At 42.2% G+C, this 18,110-nt stretch overlaps 1 protein-coding gene across 4 annotated transcripts in view; it reads left to right on the top strand.

The window, feature by feature from the left end:
• BRDT (bromodomain testis associated) overlaps positions 1 to 18,110 on the top strand; it is a 206,824-nt gene that overhangs the window by 95,383 nt on the left and 93,331 nt on the right. For all 4 annotated transcript variants that reach the window (XM_040360040.1, XM_040360042.1, XM_040360038.1 and 1 more), the window contains 5 exons: positions 254 to 421; positions 1,403 to 1,587; positions 4,219 to 4,502; positions 6,316 to 6,432; positions 7,868 to 7,999. In XM_040360040.1, the coding sequence (XP_040215974.1) occupies positions 254 to 421; positions 1,403 to 1,587; positions 4,219 to 4,502; positions 6,316 to 6,432; positions 7,868 to 7,999 (886 nt within the window). The remainder of the gene's footprint in view (positions 1 to 253; positions 422 to 1,402; positions 1,588 to 4,218; positions 4,503 to 6,315; positions 6,433 to 7,867; positions 8,000 to 18,110) is intronic.

Genomic DNA, 18,110 nt, shown 5'->3' with positions numbered 1-18,110 from the left:
ACTGTCTGTAGTGGTAACTAACTGGAGGTGTGTGTGTTTTTGGGGGGAAGTTTAATTTTTTTCCCAAATGAAGGAGGAGCAGATGGTATTATAATAGTGCTAGAGGTATTGTGCATCATGAAATGTTGTTGTATTTTGAAATGAATGGATGAGTTTATTAGAGCCTCAGTTCAGGGAGAACAGTAAAGAACTTTCTTAGTTCACCTGAAATGCTCTTTAACATTTTAATGGTTAGTTGTGTATTTCATTTCAGGATGTTTTTGAAACCTTATTTGCAAAAATCCCTGATGAGCCTGTAGATGTTACAACTCAAAATCCATACAAGTCCTCTTCCAGTGAAAGCAGCAGTACAAGTTCCTCCTCTTCTTCTTCTGATTCTGAAGCTGATAGGTCACGACAGCTGACTATTTTGCAAGAGCAGGTAAGTGGGTGTGTGTTTTTCCTTTTAAAATTGACATGTTAAAATTTTGACAACAAAACTAGTGGCAGTACTTACCTAAACCTGCACTGGAATTTGGGCCAGCACTTTATCAAATTCATCATGTCAATGCAGGATTAATAGGGGTCAGTGGTTCTGCATTGTACGTGAGAATATCAATGAGAGGCTTGCTGCCCTGTGAACATTGTTCAGAGACTACCAAAAAGTGACATCTGGAGACTAGTTGCATAACTGCCAACTTCGAGATGGGAATGAGGGACACCTATTAGAAAAAGTATATTGGCATAGGACCCCCCCCCCCCCCCCCCCTGCCTAGCCCCCTTAAAAGAGATTTAAAAAAAACATATATATATATAGTTAAACAATTAATGTTTTATGCAATTTTAGAAATTGGATGAATGGTTTAGCACTGTGAATCGCGTTTTTCAAAGATAAAAATGTGCATTTTACATACAACTATACAGATCCGGCCACAGTGAGGGACAGAGGGACTTTGTTCCAAATCTGGGACAGTCCCTTGAAATCAGGGACAGTTGGGACCTATGCTAGTTGTCGCAACTGGAACTGACAATTGAGAAGACTTTGGGACTGTGGATTAAGAAAAGTAATACTGTTCAAGCATCTTATTCTTAATCAGCTGAGGCACAAAAATATATATATTTTTTTAGTGCAAAGTTAGGCTTTCATACCATCATACCCAGGGTGTGGATTCAATGACACTGGGCATCATTTAACACTGGGGCTGATCTCAGGGGAAGAGCGACCAAAGCAAAGTGCAATTTTTTTATTTTTTTAAAGCACAGATTAAATGGGGGGGGGAGGGGAAGTTGGACTTTGATCTTTAAATTAGCTGAGAGGTTCTTTTAAATCTCATACGTTTTGGTATAATGATGAAGACACACAAAATGATTCATTACAATAACCTAACAAACACCTTAACTGCTTTTGCTTCTTAATTATCAGCTGAAAGTGGTACAAGAGCAACTTAAGACTTTAACCAAAGGAGCTGTTCCCATTCCCAAGAAGAGTGTAAAGAAACGGAAGAGAGAGAAAAAAAATAAGGGCAAGAAAAAACGAAAGATAACAAAGGACAGCCAAAAAGCAAAAAAGAAAAGGAAACGCAAGGATGTAAAAAAGAAATCTTTGAAGTAAGGCATCGTGTTTAGCCCAGCATGTGACTTGAGAAGTCATCTTATAAATATCTGCTTTTGCATGCGTTTCTTTGAAATGTACACATGATGGCAATAAGAATCATTTTAGTTGATTTACTGAATGGTTCAAACACTGATATTAAAGTGGTTCTAAAGCTAAAATGTTTTTTTTACTTTTAAAGGTTCTAAAGCCTCAACGCTTTTTACATTAAAGGAGTTATGCATTAGGATAAAAAAACCTTTTGTATGCAGCAGCCTCCCCAGCACCCCCTAATTACCTGCCTGAGCCCCATCTCACTCCAGCAATGTCCACAAATGTCTAAGCCGTCCGGGACACTCCTTCTGAACGGCTGAGCCCCAGCAGCGGTGCCATTGGCTCCCATGGCTGTCAATCAAAGCCAGTCAGCCAATCAGGGAAGAGAGAAAGCGGGGCTGGGTTGGGGCTCCATGTGTGAATGGACACACTGAGTTGCGACAAGGCTTGGGTGGCCCGATAGGAGCTACTGACTGCGGGGGCAGTCGATAGAAGGGAGGAGCTAGGAGCAGCAAAAAGGGACCCGAGAATAAGAGGATCCGGGAAAACCAACTGCACAGAGAAGGTAAGTAGAACATGTTTGTAAAGACTTTTTTTTTTTTTTTTTTTTTTTAAAACAATCACTTTGAATGCTTTCTATGCATCAAGGTAAAATACCTTCTCTGCTTTAGCATCCCCCCAGCTCCCCCTTATTCTTACCTGAGCCCAATCTGATCCTCCTGGGGCTGTCTCCCTCCTCATTGGGCAGATTGATGGCAGTCATTGGCTCCCGCTCCTGTCAACCAACTCAGGTGATGAGAGGGCCCAGTCCTGCTGTCTGTCAATGAACGCAGCAGCGGGACTCAGAAGCACGCACGATTTCCCCCACAGGAAGCGCATTCCTATAGGGGTCTTGAACAGAGAGGAGGAGCCAGGAGCGCCAGCGTGGAACCTAAGAAAAAGATCGGGGCCACTCTGTGCAATTCCATTGCATAGAGTAGGTAATAAAGAGATGTTTTTGTTTTTTCATTTTTCTGTACAATTACTTTAATGCATGCCCTATATTGGGGGGGGGAGGGTTTAAGGACTTTCTGCCCCCCCCCACTCGATGCGATCCCATTACTCATGAGGGATTCAGTGTGGTTGAGGTGTTTCTACTTTGCAACACTTACTTCGGAGTAATATACATCACAAGTTATATGGGACTATTACATTCATGATTATATGGACATTTTGCTGTTTTATGGTTTTTGATTAATTGTTGGTGGTTTCATGATTGCTGGAAACACCAGATTATAGATATTGGTTATTACTCATAGATAAAGTATTGGAGAACGCAACTTTTTTTTTGTTTTCTTTTATAAACCTTCCGTAAATGCTAGGTGCTTGGATCCACTAGGTTGTAAGTCACTGACCCAAATATAACCTCTGAAGTCAGAATACTGTTTTTTTTTATTTTATTATTATTATTATTATTATTATTATTATTATTATTATTATTTTGGGTCAATTTTGAAGTCTTCATATCAGGGTTACAGACAGACAAAAATGTGTTCAGCAGGAGGTATAGGCAAATGGCTTGATACACAGTTGAAATACAAATCTGTGAATGATTATCTGACAGTGCATTTCTAATACTGTTTATCTGGCTTTGTGATCCAGATACCCTTACCAGTCACAAAACCGGTACAGATGGTCTGCTTTCACTGCAATAATATTTTTTAAGCTGGAATCTCTGTGCTCTCTCTCTCCTCCAATCAGCTTGATTTGCAGTAATGATTGACTGACTTAGTGCTGCTGCTTCTTCCCACAATGTTGATGTACAGATGTTTATAACAGAGTAAATCCCCACTGCCCAGACCCACTACTGGTGAAACTTTTTGTGGGGCTTGCAACGGTTTCCGGTGGACAGGGATAAATGCTGTACCTACCGGCAGAGCTTTTTTTTCTCAGAAAATAGGTGCAGGAACTCAACCACGACCCCGTTCAGATTTCACAAACAGAAGGGTCTTAAAGGGGCATTAAATACCAGGATTGCATTACATACAGAGTGCAGAGTTCAGGGGGGTTACACACAGAGTGCAGAGCTGTTACTTTTAAACACAGAAACCAGACTTCTGTGTTTACAAGTGATTGTGGTGAGCGGGCACCAAAGGGTCTGAGCCAAAGGTGGTGGAACTGAGTTCCTCCAAGTTCCCCCTGAAAAAAAGCCCTGCCTACCGGTACTAATGTTTTATGGCAGAATGTTCCATGGGGAGAATACCCAAGATGTAAGAAGTCTGTGTTCTGAACATTTGTCCCTGGGCGTATACTGTCCTAAATGTTAGTACAACTAAGTGCAATATCCAGCCCTTAGAGTTTTGATAGTCTGCTGGCAGCAGGGTTCTAGGCTAGACAGTGCACCGGTACCTTCTGTATCGGGGGTAAATGCCCGTGTGCATGGTACCTAATAGATACAGGCTAATGTACTATTTAAAAATACATTTCTTAATCCATAAATGGGTGTTAGATCTTTTACATCTTTGAATTGTAATACATATGAGTGTATTACAGCTTGATTTTAAGTGGAGAATTAATTTTAGAAGTTTTAACTTGTGATTCTTTTATGTTTAAAGTGATTCCAAGAACAAGAAAAGGAAGTTGACTGTTTCAGAAGATGAAGATAATGCTAAAGCTATGAGTTATGATGAAAAGAGACAGTTAAGCTTGGACATCAATAAATTGCCAGGGGAAAAATTATCTCGTATTGTGCACATCATCCAGTCTAGGGAGCCTTCCCTGAAAGAATCCAATCCTCATGAAATTGAAATAGATTTCGAAACCTTGAAACCATCTACCTTAAGAAGCTTGGCAAAATATGTTGCGATTATCCTGAGGAAGAAACCCAAAAAATCAAATGGTGTGTATTGGCTACTGGAATAAAGCTGGCAAATGTTAACCTGTGTGTTGAGGTGTAGAAAGTGAGAAGCAATGTTAGAAAACTGCATTTGTTTTTTTTTTGTTTTTTTTCAAAGCGTTCCCCTTCCCTTTTTTTTTTTTTTTGTGATGTGAATTGATAGCACAATTTTGGTGAGTCTTCAGCCACATACACACGATCGGTCTTCCAACTGACTTTTCCATGGATTTTGCTCCGAAGGGCGTTGTCCGTGAACTTGGTATGCATACACACGGCAGGACTTTTTCAGCCAACAAACACGAACGTAGTGACGTAATAGGCGCCACCCTTTGGGCAACTTTTGCTATTGTCTGATCTTTAGCATTGGTTCTGAGCAGGTGTGTTTGTACTTTGGACTTTAGTCCGATGGACTTGTGTACACACGAGTGGGTTAGCCGACGTAGGACATTTGTTGTCGGAAAGTTTGTCTGTTCGATGGAGTGTACACACGGTCAGATTGTCTCATCAAACAGGTCCGTCTGACATTTTTTGTCAAAGTCCGATCATGTGTATGGGCCTTATGGGAATTACCGATGGGAAAACTCATTATCGCATTCAAAAACGGATCTTCCCGTAATTTGGCACGCAAATAACTCTAGATGTCATATAACTGTGAACCCCTATAACAATGGGGAAGTATGTACAATGGATTATGTGGCCCCTACATTAGTAAGTTGCCTTGTGCTATATTGGTACAGTTGCTTTGATTGTCGTATGTCTACAAAACCTGGATGCAGATAATAAACAGACAATGGGGCCTTTCCCAAGATTTGAATCGCGGTGATCGTTGTTGCAGGGTGTCAGTCTGAGACTCTTTATCACGTGATCAGCCGTGTCTAATCACGGCTGATCACAATGTAAACAGGAAAAGCCGGTAATCGGCTTTTCCTCACTCACATCTGTCAGGAGAGTCGATCGGCTGCTCCTCTGACGGGGGGTTTGCACTGATCGATTATCAGCGCAGCCCCCCCGAGGATGCCCACACTGGACCACCAGGGATGCCACTAGACCACCAGGGATGCCCACCACAGGTATGCCACCCTAGACCACCAGGGATGACTATCACAAAAAGATGCCACAGTGCCCACAATGGATGCCAATCAGTGCCCACAATGGGCATCACTGATTGGAAGGCATTGTTTGGCACTGATTGTCATCCATTAGTACAACACATACATTAGTGCCACCTATTGGTGCCCATCTATGCCCATCCGTGCTGCCTCTGTGCCCATCCGTGCTGCCTCTGTGCCCATCCGTGCCGCCTCTGTGCCCATCCGTGCCGCCTCTCAGTGCCCATCCGTGCCGCCTCTCAGTGCCCATCCGTGCCGCCTCTCAGTGCCCATCCGTGTCACCTCTCAGTGCCCATCCGTGCCGCCTCTCAGTGCCCATCCGTGTCACCTCTCAGTGCCCATCCGTGCCGCCTCTCAGTGCCCATCCGTGCCACCACATCAGTGCCGCCTTATCAGTGCCGGTCAGTGCAGTACCATCAGTAAAGGAGAAAACTTATTTACAATGTTTTATAACAAACAAAAACTTATTTTTTTTAAAAAAAATTCGGTCATTTTTTTTATTTTTTTGCAGAAAATAAAAATCCCAGGTGATCAATTTGTGGGAACAAAATGATAAACATTTAGTTTGGGTACAGTGTTGCATGATCGCGCAATTGTCATTCAAAGTGCAACAGCGCTGAAAGCTGAAAATTGGTCTGGGCGGGAAGGTGTATAAGTGCCCTGTATGGAAGTGGTTAAACAGTAAAAAAAATGCATTTTATTTTTAGCTGAAAAACCCTTAAAATCAAAGGATGAGCTGAATAAGGAAAAGAAACAGGAACTTGAGAAGAGACTTCAGGATGTTAGTGGACAACTAAACTTTGCCAAGAAGACTAAAATCTCAGGTCTGTGACTGAAGAGTTTTTTTCCCATATGTTTTTTATACACTGATGTGCATGCAGTTGTGTTTTTTTTTATTTTTATGGATAATTTCTTTCTACTAAAATGTTGGCAGCATCCTACCTTGGTAGATTGCACATGGTTTTTAATCATGTAGCCAGCATCAAAAATTCTCGATGTCCGAATTGGATTGAGGTGGAATGGGGCCTTAGATAAGCTAATTGATTCCCCAATGACCTACAATTGACACTGAGTGGGTTTGTAATAGGAACAGAGAAGCTGCCCAACTTGCCTTGTCTGTACTGACCTGACCCACCTCTTCAGACAAAAACGGCCTACGTGTGGATCCCACCATGTAAAGTGTCAGGCAGGTGCACAGCTTTGACTAGTTGCACTATCCCCCATACCTCCCAACTTCTTTAGATGGGAATGAGGGACACCTATCGGCAAAAGTAAGCAGGCATAGGACACACCCCTTGCCACACCCTCTTAAAAGGGAATTATACAAAAATACAAGATTGTTTAAATCCACAAGTTCTTTTTTTTTTTTTTTTTTACCACCACTCTTCCTTTATATTGGCTTTTGGAATTTACAAATGCAGCAATTTAGAAATCCGATGAAAAGGTTTAGCGCTGGAAAACACATTTTGATACATAAAAGGTGCATTTTATATACATCTGTATCAGAGGTCTCCAAACATTCTAAACAAAGGGCCGGTTTATTGTCCTTCAGACTCTTTGGAGGGCCGGACTTTGACCAGCGGGAGTAGAAATTTTCCTGGCATCATTGTTGGTGAACATCTGGTATTAGGGGGAGGAATAGTGCCCCATTGCTGGTATCATAGGGAGTAATAGTACTCTATTAATTGTGTCAGTGGGAGAAATGATGCTCCATTGTTGGTGTCCGATAACAGAATAGTGTCTCATATCAGTGGGAGGGATACTGCCCCAAGGGCCGGATAAAGGCAAGCAAAGGGCCACATCCGGCTCTCGGGCCGCAGTTTGGAGACCACTGATCTATATAGATCAGACCAAAGTGAGGGACAAATGAGGGACAGTGGGTCATTGCTCCAAATCAGGGACAGTCCCTCCAAATCGGGGGCAGTTGGGAGCTATGACTATCCCCCCTAATTTCCTGAAGGAGTTTAAAGTCTGTTACTATGCCCCATGGACAGGCTAGCTACCTTGGTAAATGACCCCACTCTAATTGATCTCCTGCAGTTCATCCATCCAGACCTATTTAGGCAGATAAATACACTTTGATTCTCGTCTGCTCGGAAATTACTGATTTGTCCACCAATTTGATGCTGTCTGAATATTTCTTATTGCACACGATGAAGTTTAAAAATTAAACACGGTTTATTTTTTTTTTATTTTTTTTTTTGTTTTAGTATGTAGCGCGCCATAGACTAACATTCTGATTTGTGTTTGGTCACACAGTTGAAGCCACGGCTGTGCCTCAGGTGATTGGAGGACCAAGTCGATTAAGTGAAAGCAGCAGCAGCAGCTCTTCATCCACATCGGATAGCAGCAGCGATTCCAGCTCTTCAGATAGCAGTGACTCAGACGCAGGTTAGCTGACAACCTGGCATTATCTAGGTGGCAGCACTCTGATTTGTCGTAGGCACTTACAGTATACATAATAACTTAATGCAATTGGTATTTTTTTTTTTTTTTCACTTCTTGGGCTAAGTTACAGAAATACAATTTTGTGACATATATGGTTCCACTCAAAAATTGAGGCTTTGGATTTGGGTAGATTGTTGATATAGAATTAAAATTTATTTCATTACCAATGTTTAGTTCAGAGATTTTCTATATCTTTTATATAGAGTATAGCAGCAATATCAATTTTTTTTTTTTTTTTTTGGTACTTTCCTAAAGGTGTAAAGGCAAGTTGCTTTTAGGGCCTGATTTGACAATTTAAACATGGTTTAGTTCCTTTCACTGGTGTGTTTCTGCACAGCTCCATTGTCCTTTTCATTAATACTATATGGTGTTGATTTACTAAAAGTGGAGAGTGAAAAAGCTAGTGCAGCTGTGCATGGTAGCCAATGAGCTTCTAAATTCAACTTCTTCAATTAGGCTTTGACCAAACAACCTTTTATGCAGAGCTGCCTACACCAGATTTGTGCACTCTCCCCTTTTAGTAAATGAACCCCCTATATGTTCAATGTAACCCTTTTGCCCAGTGATTGTCATAAGCCGGCATAGCAGAGTGTTGGGCCCCCTTTAATAAGATATTGTGGTATTTGTATGTAAAGCAATCTGTCATCCGCTGATAAGAAAAATGCCGGATTAAGGCCTCATTCACACCATGGTGCAGAAACATCCGTTTTTCTGCAAGGGCACAAAAACAATGGTTTTCCCATCACGTTTTTAATGCAGATATGATGTGAGTGAGGTTTCAGTAACTGCAGATTGAACCTTGTAAAAATAGTTGATTATGAAGGATCTGTTGCATTGGACCATTTGGGTCTGTGTTCATAAGGCTTAATGTCCACAGCTGTCTCTGAAGGTTATATTTATGTTCGGCCATGGGTACAGTGCACATATTTCTCCATATATTGCCCCACAAAGATCATTTTTCTGTATGCCAAATGCAGATTACAGTGGGGTATGCCTGTACTTTTTATTTTTTATTTGCTTTTAGTAGTGCTTGAAGTGGTATTCAGTATGCTTTCAATGGTTAGCAATGTCAAAGCGCTTATCAAAGTGTCTGCTGGAGAAACTGATGCACATAACTGCATCATTTTCTTTCTTTTTTTTTCCGAAGTGCCGTATGTGAGGGAAAGGCAAGATCTGGTTGCCATGGGCAACAAAATGGCTATTTTAGATGTTTTTGAGAAGTCCAGCCCACTAATTAATAATTCTTTATTCAGCATGGAGATAGAAATTTCATCATATAAATCACTTAACAGCTTGTAGGAACTTGCAATAATGGCAGCCATAAGTTAATATTTTTAGGAGCAAAAATAGTGCGATTATTACTTTAAAATGGAGAATATGCATGTGGTAAATTCAGCAGATCAATTCAATAAAATATTTATTGTACAGGGAGAAAAAATGTTATCACTACATTAGCAAATAATGCACAGATGTGAAACTACGTGTTAAGCTGGCCATACACCATACAATTTTCTTATTCAATTTCCTTTAGATTTGCCTTCAACTATGTAGTACAAGGGCCTGCCTGCATACAACTTGAAGTGTTTAGATTTGACCTCATATTATATGAGTTTGGTAAATCTATAGAAGAAAATTGTATAATGTATGGCCAGCCTTAGTCTTCTGTGAATTTATGCTAATTGATGTGGACGTGGCATCAGCGAGCTTAGTAACTGCTTCTGGGTTGTTGTAGCAGATATCTCCAGTTGCTTGCTCGTATCTCCTATAGCTCCTCTAGGAGCCTTAACACCTAAAACACTATTAAAAATAATTACTGTATTTATTGGCGTATAACACTCACTTTTTTACCCTGAAAATAGAGGGTAAACTGTGCCTGCGTGTTATACGCAGGGGGCTGTGGAAAGTTTTTTTTTCCTGAAGCTTCCCTCTTAAAGTTAGGGTGCGTGGTATACGCCAATAAATATGGTACTTCAGCTTATCAAGTGTAAATGTGATAATTGGCCTCACTGACTGGTAGTAAGCATGAAACTGGACAAACCCAATTGCCAATTAAATCTATAGCTGGCCATTCACTGTTCGAATTTTGGCTCCTGATTATCCGGTTTAAATTTATTTAGGGAGTTGCTTTGTTGCCACCTTCCCATCCGACATCCTTCAGTTGAAGGAGCAGGGTGAAAAATTTGGCCGAACAAGATGTAGCAGCTGATCGAATAGCAGCGGGAATTGTCCATCAGTGTTGTATAGCATGGATAGAGCAATGTGTTATTTAATTTTTTTATTTCTCATTTGTATGACCTGTTTGCCTTAAAAAAAAACAACCTTGCACCCATGAGACTAAAGCTAAGCTAGCCATAAAAGTTTTTTTTTTTTTTTTTTTGTGGCTTCAACTGAAAAACAAAACAAAACTGTCAGAATATCACACATTGATCAAAATTTAGCTAGCCCCTGCTGAACCGGTCACATTTCAGTCAGTGTCTGGCCAGTTTAAGGAGATATTATTATTATGCATGCTGAAGATACACTATTACCAAAAAGATTGGGAAGCCTGCCTTTTACACGCACATGAAATTTAATGGCATCTCAGTCTTGGTCTGTAGGGTTCACTATTGAGTTGGCATACCCTTTGCAGCTTTCACAGCTTCAACTCTTCTGAAAAGGCTGTCCACAAGGTTTAGGAGTGTGTCTGAGGGAATGTTTGACCATTCTTCCCGAAGCGCATTTGTGAGGTGAGGCCCTAATGTGGACGAAAAGGCCTGGCTCACAGTCTCCGTTCTAATTCATTCCAAAGGTGTTCTATTGGGTTGAGGTCAGGAGGTGCTGCACAGTCAAGTTCCTCCCACCCCAAAATTGCTCATCCATGTCTTTATGGACCTTGATTTGTTCACTGGTCCAAATCGTTTGGTGGAGGGGGATTATGGTATGGGGGGATTCAGGGGTTGGGCTTGGCCCCTTAGTTTCAGTGAAGGGAACTCTTAAGGCACTAGCATACCAAGACACTTTTCATGCTCCCAACATTGTGGGAACAGTTTGGGGATGGCCCCTTCCTGTTCCAACATTACTGCACACCAGTGCACAAAGCAAGGTCTATAAAGACATGGATGAGTGAGTTTGAGGAACTTCACTGGGTTGCAGACCTGACCTCAACTCGATAGAACACCACCTTTTAAATTGGAGCCTCACAAATGCGCTTCTGGAAGAATAGTCAAACATTCCCAAAGACACACTCCTAAACCTTGTGGACAGCCTTCCCAGAAGAGTTGAACCGGTTATAGCTGCTGAAAGTGGGCCTACTCTGTATTGAACCCTAGGTACTAAGACTGGGGTGCCATTACACTTTGTGCGTGTAAAGGCAGGCATCCCAATACTTTTAGTAATCTAGTGTATGTTTTGGTCTCATTGATCTACCAGCTAAAACATCCCAGAGGTGGTTTACTAAGCTTGAATTACTAGAGGTTTAATTTAAGGTGCACCCGTCACCAGCAAATTCAAAGTGAGCAGATAATAAAAACATCAGACTAATGGGAGGTTACCGTCGGTGAACATAAACGGCATCTAACTTTTCTTTGGCATCTTTAATCCTCTAACTCAGAAATGCATTCATCTGGGCACATTCAGTCATTTCAGGCAGTACTCATCGCAACTAAAAAGATTGCAGAAATCACTAAAGACTTTTCAACACAGTTTGGGTGCTGATGGAATACAAACAAGGCTTTGTGGTGGTGGTAATTGCATGCACTATGGCTGATGCATACCTATCCAGCAACAGCACTTGCTGTAAGATACAAAACCATTACATATGTTCCAAAGTATTAACTGAAATTCTATAACCTGTTAAATAGCTGTGTTATCCAGCTGACCATAAAAAAAACTTTCTAGTATACAGTTTCTATATCAGTTTTGTTAATTAAGCTGCTGTTGGCTATATTCATTAAAAATACACTGCAATGCATTTGTCACTGCATCCAAACTTAATAAAAATCATCAAATTATTTGTGTCTCTATTTTTATTCGTAATAAATTTTACAAATCTTGAAAATTTAGATTACCGTATTTGCCGGTGTACAAGGCGACCGGGCGTATAAGACGACCCCCTAATTTTAACTTTTTTTTTTTACGATTTTTTGCCTGTACTCATTGTATAAGACGGGTCCCCTTCCAAGGCTTCCGACCCTTTATATATTTCTTCCTTATGGAGCCATTCTCTTCTTCCTTCTTGCTGGAGCCAATCACGGCGAGCAATGTATTCTATTAATGAATACAAAGCCTGCTTGGATTGGCAGAGGCTGTAACATCTGACTATAAAAGCCAGTCTGAGCAGGCTCTGTATTCATTTGAATACATCGCTCACCGGGATTGGCTAAGCGGTATTTACTGTATGTAGCCGAAGCTACATACAGTATTTTCGCACATCCAGCAGGCAGCTGACCCGGCGTATAAGACGACCCCTGCTTTTTGGCCATTTTTTTTACGTGTAAAAGGTAGTCTTATACGCCAGCAAATACAGTATATAAAAAAAGTGCCACATAGTCTTGACAAATATATAAAAAAAAATTCAGAGTACATAGATCAACCTTAGATAATCAGGGAATTGGGCATATCACCACCTGCAGAAGTAGGACATCAGATGCATTAAATAAAAATTAACTTCATGCAGGGGGGCTGCCTTTGTTGGTGGCCAAGACCCACTCCTCAAATATGATCAAAACAGTTATTTTCCTGGTGTCAAGGGTTTAAGACATGGATTTTATCTTTTTTGAAAATCCCTTATTTTTTTTTCTTTAATTGACTAGCTGGGTGATGGGCTGCTGGAGCTTGGAGTTACTGCAGACTTTAAGGGGCAATGTTTCCTTCACTCCTCTGCCGGCCATGTGGTCACTTTCTTCTGAAATGGTGGGCATTTGGGACTGTGAGTATACCAATCCAGTATACTTAATCCATCACTTTTGTAGTTTCTTTGAACGGGTGACATGTTGGGGGGCAGGGGGCGACAGTTGGGCATTTGTGGATGGCCTACAGGACGGGGGTCTTCTATTTTTGTTCCAAATGTGGAACGATGATGCAAGGGGCTTTAGGGGCACCATTTTGCAATACCCGTAGGCCAACGCCTGTGTCATTAATCTCTCCTTCGGTTTTCCCCTCCAACACTCGGGTAAACCAGAGCCATCCAAATCCCTGGACTTTCTGGTGGCCATTTTGGAGGTCTTAGTTTCTTGGATGTAATGCACCTGTGCCCACACACAACTGAGTAAAAAATACACACCTATTCCATCTGTGCCCTCGAAGGATTAGGAGAAGTCTTCTAAGGCAGCTCGGCATCCTCAGGGAGTGATGATGAACATGCCTCTAACTTCAAGGGAAGGAGTTGGTGTGGGTGTTAATTGTTGGTCAGGGATTCGTATAACCGTGCCTGCTCAGCAGTAGCTTCTGGGATACATAAGCTGAGGTGCGCTGCAAATGTTTTTTCCCTTACCTCTCCTATTTTTGGTGATTTTTTTTTTTTTTGTTATTATTATTTATTTATTTTATCTAAAAGGAGTGGTTTTGCAACAGAACCTTTTGCAACAGAACCTTTTGGTACATTGACCACTTGAGAAGGGGCTTACTAAAAAGTAGTTGTCTCCATGTGTGCTGGAAATTCCAGTTTACCGTTTTTAAACCAAGTTTAATTATTCAGATGGAGAAAGCTCCTTAGGTGGAAGTTTAATCTTTTTAGCATTTGGCTATAACCTCAGCTCTTGTATTAAAAGTCCTAACAGAGTGGGCAAAACGCTTTCATAAGGGTTTAAAGGAGAAATTTAATTTTACTTATGTGGGTTTTCGGGAACAGCTGGTACAGGGTTTAAACTGTTTGCAATACAGCACTGGTTCCTTTGGCATTTATGCTGTCAGCCTTTGCAGTGGTCATCCGTAGACTGCTGTGACTTAAATGTTGGTGGTGTGGATACGCCATTCACACTGTTTGGCAATTATCTAGATGAGATCATGAAGAAACTCGCTGAAGAACCTCGCCTCCTAAGAAGCCAAGCATCTCTGACTGCCCAAGTCTGGGAAGAAGCTCTCTTCCTGTTGATCTCAAAGTGGAGGGATGACCATTCTGCCGACTTTTAGCTTGCTAATGTGTTGGACAAATAGGCTAGCCAATATGTAGCCTTTTGGTAGCTTCCACAGATGTTTTTCATCTCTAACCTGCACCTGTCTCCTCAGTAACTAGCAGACTTGCAGTTGAGAGACTCCTGGCACTGTAGCGTTGATCCCAGTTCCCACCACATAAGGGAGATTTCATGGTATCCATGTTTATCAAAGAAGGTTTTTCTAGCATGTGCCCATTTTAGAATGGACATGGACAGTTCATGTACTTTGCTGTCCTAGAGGAACATTATCCATTTACAGCCTTGCCCTTGGGTCTATCCACGGTTCCTTTGGTTGTTCATCAAAACATTGGCAGCAGTGTAAGCAGCTTTGAGGTGTTGAGGGTTACCAATCATGGTGTACATTCTGTTGCAGGAGGAGTCTATTGTAATCCCACTGATTACCATTTGGCTCTGAGGAAATTTATGTGGATCCTGAACCTGCTGAAATCCTTGTGGATTCCATCACTTTGCCTGGAATACTTGGGGCTGATTTTTGATAAGTCATCCCAAGGAGTTTGTTCTGTCAGATTTTACAGCACAGAATGCTTGTCAGTGGAATAAATCTCCCTGTCTTTGCACAGGAAAATAAAAATAAGTACACTACCTGATGAAGCCATCCTTGGTTTGGTGGCTCTGCTACTAGCTAGGAAGTTTTTTCCTATCTTTTTTAATGGCAGTAACAATGTCGGAATAGTAATAGTATATGCCAGCCTACATGGCTGGGAAGGAGTAGTGAGTCTCGGTCCACTCAAGGGTCTTGGTGCCCAGAGGAGTGTCCATTTCCTGTCAATGTATTGAAACTTTGGTTGGATGGGAGACCAATTGTCTCTGATCATGGCGAATGGGTCATTCACCCAGAAGTTTTTTTTTTTTTTTTTTAAAGCTAATATGTCAGTAATGGGGGAATGCCAGATTTTCATCTTCTGGCATCACATCTCAATTGAATAGTGGACATGTTTGTAACTTGAAAGGGGTAGAGAAAGGAAGCGCCACCTAAGTGCAGTATTAAAGAGGTTCTTTTAATGACACATTGTACAAAACGCACTTACAAGAAGGTAAGGAAAGAAGGCTCATCTGTAACATCCTGTAGTCCTCGTCCCGGATCCATGGGCTGCTTTAGAAGTGAAGAAAGCAGAATGTGTGGAGTCTTCAGGCCTGTCCTGTGGCCTTCAGGATGAAGGTCACGTGATTACTTCCAAGGAACCCTTCCGGGAGGAGGGTCAGACAGGAAGAACAAAGGCCAATCAGCCTTTCTCTACCCTTTTTTGTTTACCACAGAGTCAGCTTTTTGAGGACAGCAGCCGCCATTGAACAGCCACATCACCTGCATTTTTAACTATTGAACTGCCTGTTACTATTTCCAATGGACTAATCACCATACTCCTACCCATACATGTACTTTGTATCTGCGCTGACAGTTACCTCTCCTATAGGTTTGTAACTTGGACAAAGGACCCTTCGGGCAGATGTAGCAGACCTTGGTAGTCCTAGGGGATTGCTACATTCCTGTTGGTAAGACTGTCTGCGACTCCTATGCCAAATAGGAGTCAAGGGGATTCCAGTGATCTTGGCTCTAAATTGGCCCTCACGTCATGGTTTGCAGATTTTGTTTTTTTTATTTCAAGGATCCATTTATCACCCAGGTTTACAGTGGCTGGCTTTAATGGTCTGACTGTTAAAGGACAATCCTAGGGGAAAGTGGGTTCTCAGAAAAGTGTCCAAGGCTGGCACGGCAACGTTCTGTCAGATTTAAAATCCTATGTGGAAAACTTATTTTGCATGGTGCAAACCACTAGGGGTAAGCCCCTGCTCCTTTTCAGTTGCCCATCTACTAGCCTTTCTCCGGGGCTGGGTAGAGTAGAGTCTGGCCTTAAGCACAGTTAAAGGTCAGGTGTCAGCATTAGCAGTCTTTTCCAACGCCCGCTGTTATCACTGCCACTTGCTCGCGCTTTAAGGGAGTTATGCATGCTGCCCCTTCCAGTCAAGTCCTTATTGTCCCCGTGGGCTCTTACTTGGCAACACAGAGTCCCTGAACTGGCGCAGTTATCCTGAACACCTTGATTCTTGGAGCTTCTTATGGATGGTCATCCTGCATCCAAGATTCTCCTTGCCAAAAGTGGTGTCCACTTTCAACCAGAATACAACTTGCTTCTGTAATTGGGTCCCAAACTAATTCACACAAGGAAAATGTACTCCTTGGGTGTAGTCATGGTGATTTAGGGTACATTTTAATGCCATGACTGGGTTTAGCAGGGCAGACTGCTCTATTCTTGGTTGTAGAAGTCCTACATAAGGCCCTTACAGCATCAGGCTGGTTCCGGCAAACCATTGTTGTAGCGTATGCTGTCAGGAAGGGTGGTAAATGCATCCTAAACTTTCTGCCATGACACCTCAATTTCAGTTTGCAAGTTATCCACTTGATAGTCATGTCAGTTCATATATTCCCCAAGTTTTAGAAGCTAAATGTAGCAGCATCTGCCAATGGCAGTTTTGGGCATAAAGTTTTGCAGGTGGCAGTTTGACAGGCCTGCATCTTTTTTCTTAAAGACTATTTGTCCATTCTATTTTCACCTGACCCATTGTGACCTTTTTGGAACATCCAACAGAAGACCGCTTCTGTAAAAAAAAAATGGAGGACAGTCCCAACTGTGGACCCTGTGGTGTCCTTGGCTTAATAAGACATTTTATAGTTCAGGCAGATGTACTCACTTATTTAAAGGAGAAGTATAGCCAAAGCTATTTTGGCCTTACTTCTCCTCGGGTTTACAGGACTGCAGTTCGTTCTGCACCCCTGTCACTCATTTTCAAGTGGGCTAAATGAGCTGGTTTAGGCTCGGGAAAGATCCAGACTTTACAGTCAAGATCCACCTAGATCCCTGGACTGGCAGCTGGCTCAGCCTCTCAGTAGCTGCTGGGAGCCAGCACAGCTCAGAACTTCAGTGAGCACTGGGGGGCAGGGCAAAGCAGAGAGACAGTGACAAACAGTCACTGGGGCTCTGCTCAGGGAAGACAGAGAACTGGGCAATCAACAGTATTTTAATCGCTCAGTTCTCGATCTTGGAAGCGTTGGACAGATGAAGCTTCAGACCAATGCTGCATCTATCTAGGTGAGTATAAAGGACCCTGTGGACAAAACGAGTCCTTCACAGCACCCCCTTTAAAGTCAGGTTCCTTATCATGACAGTACTTGGAGCTGTTTTAGAAAAACATTACTTGTCGTGTGGACAAGTTGGAAGATTCTCTCGACAACTCTCACCTGGGCCTTAGGTCCGTTCACATGAGATGACTGCTATGGTTAATATACTGGTCATTGAAGATACAGCTGGCCTGCATGCCGTTTAGAAGTTGTACACCTTTTTAGCAATGTCTTGGATAGGTTTATAAAGAAGTTTATAGGAGGAAAGAGGAGCACATATCTGGTGGCCTTTGTAGCTTTCGTGGACCTGGATATTTCAGAAAACTGGGTTTAAAACATTGTTTCCAAAAGATATAAGCTGAAGTTTTAACAGTTTGCCTCCTCCATGATTATGTATTCGAATGTGCCTTTTGCACCTGGCCAGCAGTTGGTGCCGGAGGGGTTCTGGCAGAGCAACTTTCCCCCCAGCCAATTAGAGAAGTTTCTCCCTCGCAAGGCATGCTGGGGGAGGGTATATATGTGACAGGTGTCATGTGCTAGGCAAGTTTTGTGGGGTCCCGGTTCCAGGTGCGGCATCCACCTTCAGGGTGCGCGCATCCATGGACCCCGCCAGCGCGGCCCACCAGGCCAGAATTGCAGGCTACACAAACCCTCATCCAGAGGTAAAAGGGGACTCCAGTAACTTGCTGGGTTCCCAGTTCTTTTGAGAGGATCCCAGGCTGGGTGCCGTTCGATTGGGGGGTCGGCTTAAGGGGAACCCGGAGGCAGGTTGTCCAACAGGGCTTGA

Source organism: Rana temporaria, chromosome 7, assembly GCF_905171775.1.
Source record: "Rana temporaria chromosome 7, aRanTem1.1, whole genome shotgun sequence".
Taxonomy (NCBI): domain Eukaryota; kingdom Metazoa; phylum Chordata; class Amphibia; order Anura; family Ranidae; genus Rana; species Rana temporaria.
The sequence above is the reverse complement of the archived record's forward strand: the minus strand, read 5'-3'. Positions and strand labels throughout refer to the sequence as shown.